Below are 5000 nucleotides of genomic sequence, written 5' to 3' on the forward strand. Positions count from 1 at the left end.
CCCTCCCTCCCTCCCTCCCTCCCTCCCTCCCTCCCTCTCCCAGAAACAGTACCTGCTCCCTGCTTCAGTAGCTCCGCTGCAGAGTTGGTGGCTGATTGTGGCGACGAGTCACTCAACTCTTCCATAGGGTCTGAGAACACACAGGGAACAAGGGGCTTTAGCTGCTGGTGAAACTCACTCTTCAAAGGAGGTCTGACATTCCCTCCAAGAGGAACGTCTCTATTGGCTCAACGCGGTTGACCTCGGTTCTGATCCCGTCCTGGGCATGCCCACACAGATGGGTTACACACCAAGGTTATTATAGTTAACGAAAACTAACTAAAAAACGAAAACTAGGTGTGAAAAAACATTTTAGTTAACTGAAATAAAAAATTAAAAGTAGACTTTACAGAAAAACGATAACTAACTAAAACTGTATTGTGTGTTTACAAAACTAACTAAAATAAACTTAAATTATTGAGAAAATGTCCTTAGTTTTTTGTCTACTTTTTCATTTCATACATAAGCCTAGTATTTTGGGTGGATATTAAATCTATCCTCCATGTTCTTTAGCTGTGCCCCTGAGCAGGAGTAACCTGACGTGCGCCAGATGGTTTGTTTCACACGGAATGAAACAACGTGAGCTCACAAGATCAGGATGGTCTCACCAGGCTAGCACAGAAGAAAAGAAAAACTAAAACTAATACTGAAACTAATAAAAACTAAACTAAAACTAAGCATTTTCAAAAAATAAAAACGAAACGAAACTAGCAAACCTGCTTTAAAACTAATCAAAACTAAACTGAAATTGAAAACAAAAAGTAAAAACGATATAAAAATAAAAACTAATGAAAAAAGCAAAACTATTATAACCTTGTTACACACACAAACCCACCTCCGTCTGGAATGATGAGTTTGCAGGGCAGAGCGAGGGGAGTGATGGAATGCTGACACACCAATGCCGTGAGACTTCCTGTGAGAGAAAGTAAAAATGAACATAAGAGTGTGACACTCCCTCATAACTCTCCAGACAGGCGAAAGTAGCATTTCCTTAGCTGCATGGCTATTTTGGGGCTTTAATTGCAATTCTCAGTATAGCCAGCAGAGGGAGACACTGTATCAAATTCAGCACATAGGAGAAGAAGAAGACCGCATAGCAATGCATTCACATGAGCAGCGGGCACAAGACAGTACAAGGTGTCAAAGCATCAACGTATCCTTACCAAAGTAGGGCTCATTGGGGCAACCTTTGAGCCGCACCCCTTTCTGCGTACACTCAATCAGGAAGTGCCTCACCAGCTCATTGGACAGGTCTCCCACTGCAGAGAAACAGGAAATGACATCAGAGATGGATGCAGGGGGCCGAGGAGGATGTTGGTCCGACAAAAAGATGACCCCGCCTACCTTTCTTGCTCTGTTGGAGAACAGTGGGAGGGGGCGTGGCTACTTTCATAGCCAATCCGTAGGCTCCGCGGAACGAGTGGCTGTCCCTCACGATGAAAGCGCCTGGCTCTTTGTCCTTCAGCACAGTGATGGCTACCGGTCAGCACAGGGGAAAGAAAGCATTGGTTAATAACTTCAGAACAACTACATTCCATTTATGGAGCGAAAGCAGGAATCGGAGGATGTGTTATCTCGCAGGCGGTTGCTGCTAGTCTCTCATATCCAGGAGCAATATTTACCTTGGTCTCTGGAGATGTCCGGCTTGTACCAGAACTTGGATGTGTCCTGAACAAACTTTGCAGTGTCATGCTTACTAGCAAATAACTCTGCAACGGACAGATAACACCAGTCAGTCACTCGAGTGTGTGTGTGTGTGTGCGTGCGTGTGCGTGTGTGTGTGTGCGTGTGAGAGACAGAGAGAGAGAAAAAAGAGGGAGAAAGAGAGAGATACAGTGTGCTGTAAGTTCATGAGAGCAGGATGTGATCAGTGGTTGTATCCCCCCCCCCCCCGGCCATCAGAGGGGAGTACCTGCTCCAGGCGAGGGGGCTCCCCCCAGGCCTCTGAGGGGGTCTGGGCTGATGGCGGAGGGGAAAGGGATGCTCATGCTGCTGCCGCTGTGGGGGCTGGAGAAGCCACTGAGGGAGGGGGAGCGGGACCCCCCCGGTGCGAGCAGCTCCGCCCCCTCGCCTCCCCTCCTCTTCTCGGGCAGCAGGGGCGGCAGGCCCCCGTCCCCCAGGTCCAGACCCAGGCTCCCCAGACCCTCCACCGCCTCCAGCAGGCTGTGCTCCAGGACTCCGTTTCCCAGCAGCAGGGAGGACAGAGAGTCCCCCTCGTCCCGTCCGGACGGCGTCCCCAGGCCGCGCGGGGCCCCGCGGGGGGAGCTGTGGGCGTTGGGGCCGCTGAGGGTCAGCGGAGTGTGGGGGTGGTGGGGGTGGTGGAAGGAGGCGTTGGGGGTCCGGTCCTGCCACACCGGGGAGGGGCTCGGGCTGGGGGGGGAGACGAGACGGAGGAGGGTCAGAGCGCGGGTCAGAGGTCAACAGATCTGAGATCAGGGTAATAGTATAGCCGGCGTCTGAATCTGATTGGCGGGTACCAGTCGGCGTGCGGGAGGGGGCTGCCCGAGGAGGCGGAGTGTATAGAGCCATGGAAACTCCGCTGGAAGGAGGCGGGCGTTACGGACGCCTCGGAGCAGAAGAGCTCGCCGTCCACGGGGTCTGCGCTGTGGCTTATACTGTCCAGGAAACTCCTGGAATCTGCCAAGACAAAAACAGACATCCCTTTAAGACTGTGGACTCTGGCTCTGCCTAAAACAGACATCCCTTTAAGACTTTGTATACTGACTCTGCCTAAAACAGACATCCCTTTAAGACTGTGGACACTGACTGCCTAAAACAGACATCCCTTTAAGACAGACATGCCTTTAAGACTGTGGATACTGAAGCTGAATCCCAATCTGAGTGCGCAAACCGCACTTGCGGCCTGAGGCCTGAGCACTTAATTGACGTCAGCTGGAAGGGCCAGAGGGTGCAGGGCCGTGAATTAAACGGGACAGCACTTCCAGCGGCGTGCCAAGCCAGTTTCGCTCAATGCCCCTCCCACTTCGTTTTCATTGGCTGCCGCGTCCCTCCGACGCAGAGGCTGCTCTGACGCTCCCCTCAGCTCTCCGCTCGGCTCTGCAAATTGATCGATTGACGTCTGTTTTAATTTAATAATAATTAAAAAATTATGTTGGGTGGGATATGTTTGCAGCATGTGGATTTCAAGATAAATGTTGTGTTATCTGCAAATGTCATCATTTATGTGTGATGCACTCGGATCATGACTCGGATGCACTCAAGCACTGTGTCACATGAGACGCGGTGGGCTGTGGGTATTTTCTGCTCCTAAGTCTGCGAAATTGCGGACTTTCGGTAAGTGCGGTTAAAGTGCGCAAAATGGCGGCAGTGGCGCACTTGTGGACCTAGCAATTCTGTTTTGGGACTACCCTGAGCCCTTGTGGACTTAGCGGGAACGCGCATGTAAGGCCACAAGGCCGCGAGTGCTCTGCACTTTCGCCTAAGTGCGCGATTTGGGATTCAGCTTGACTCTGCCTAAAACAGACATCCCTTTAAGACTGTGGATACTGACTCTGCCTAAAACAGACATCCCTTTAAGACTGTGGATACTGACTCTGCCTAAAACAGACATCCCTTTAAGACTGTGGATACTGACTCTGCCTAAAACAGACATCCCTTTAAGACTGCGGATACTCACTCTATCTAAAAGTGGGAGAGTCTCCCTTCTAAATAAACGACCACTGAAGTCGATCACTCGACGTACGTACGTCCTACAATAGTCTTTACGTGATTCTTTGATAAAGCTAGAACAATGGTCCCAATCCATTCAAACCACTTTGTACGTACTAAGCCCTCCTACTCTGTTTCCTCAACGCAACTCGAGTATTGTGTCTCTGAGCGTTTCACCGGGATAGAGAGAGAGAAAGGGGGGAAGGGAGGTTAGCTGACATCACACCCTGGCTCAAACCCTGTGTGTGGTTAGTGAACCATGTGAACAAGCTCCCTCAGGCCCAGATACATGTCCCATAGTCCGCCTCCTGATGAGTCACACTCAAACCATTCAGGCTTCATAAGGCCCTCCTTGTCAACCCCCCCTCCCACCTCTCTTTTTCATTCATTCTACACTGGAGGGGTTGAGGAATTCGGGAGGATATCCACCCTGCATAGACAATATCCGCCCCCCCCCCGCATCACTATTTTATGACATAACCACCGAGGGACCCTCGACTCTGACAAAGTGTACTGAAATGCTGCTACTGTATATGGGAGTGACACAGTCACAGGTTAAGGGTAGCTGGGGTAGACCATCCAAGCAGCACACCTCATCTGACCATACTGTAGCTACTATGATGACCAGGTGTGTGTGTGTGTGTGTGTGTGTGTGTGTGTGTGTGTGTGGCCATGCGTGTAAGTGTGTGTGTGTGTGTTAGAGTACATCCCACACATTCCTTGGATTGTTCATGCTACAGGAGGGGTGTGAAGACAAGCAGACCTGAAAGTACAGTAAAAACTATAATTAATCAGTCTGTCCATCTGCCTGCCTGCCTGCCTGTCTGCCTGCCTGCCTGCCTGCCTGCCTGTCTGCCTGCCTGTCTGCCTGCCTGCCTGCCTGCCTGCCTGTCTCTCTGCCTGTCTGCCTGCCTGCCTGCCTGCCTGCCTGCCTGTCTCTCTGCCTGTCTGCCTGCCTGCCTGCCTGCCTGCCTGCCTGCCTGCCTGCCTGCCTGCCCTCCCGTCCGCCCGTCTGTCTGTCTGTATCTATGGTCTGTTTAAATAATATCTTTCAATCCTCATGCATTCTATGTGATTTGCTGTGTGTGTGTGTGTGTGTGTGTGTGTGCGTGCGTGCGTGTGTGTGTGTGTGTGCGTGTGTGTGTGTGTGTGTGTGTGTGTGTGTGTGTGTGTGTGTGTGTGTGTGTGTGTGGGGGGGGGGGGGTTCTTGCCCTTGTGATGACCTGCGTACAGCAGCTCTCGCACATAACTTTGACATCTTAGGGGTTGAAGGTCAAGTGCCAAGAGAGGCT

General features: G+C 51.3%; 1 protein-coding gene across 2 annotated transcripts in view; it reads right to left on the reverse strand.

The window, feature by feature from the left end:
* LOC311314545 (tensin-3-like) overlaps window positions 1–5000 on the reverse strand; it is a 49384-nt gene that overhangs the window by 3392 nt on the left and 40992 nt on the right. For both annotated transcript variants that reach the window (XM_084444951.1, XM_084444952.1), the window contains 7 exons: window positions 2517–2676; window positions 1952–2409; window positions 1662–1748; window positions 1384–1515; window positions 1203–1298; window positions 875–952; window positions 53–130 (listed from right to left, as the gene is read on the reverse strand). In XM_084444951.1, the coding sequence (XP_084301077.1) occupies window positions 53–130; window positions 875–952; window positions 1203–1298; window positions 1384–1515; window positions 1662–1748; window positions 1952–2409; window positions 2517–2676 (1089 nt within the window). The remainder of the gene's footprint in view (window positions 1–52; window positions 131–874; window positions 953–1202; window positions 1299–1383; window positions 1516–1661; window positions 1749–1951; window positions 2410–2516; window positions 2677–5000) is intronic.

Source organism: Borostomias antarcticus (assembly GCF_949987555.1).
Source record: "Borostomias antarcticus genome assembly, chromosome: 10".
In the NCBI taxonomy this organism is placed as follows: Eukaryota; Metazoa; Chordata; class Actinopteri; order Stomiiformes; family Stomiidae; genus Borostomias; species Borostomias antarcticus.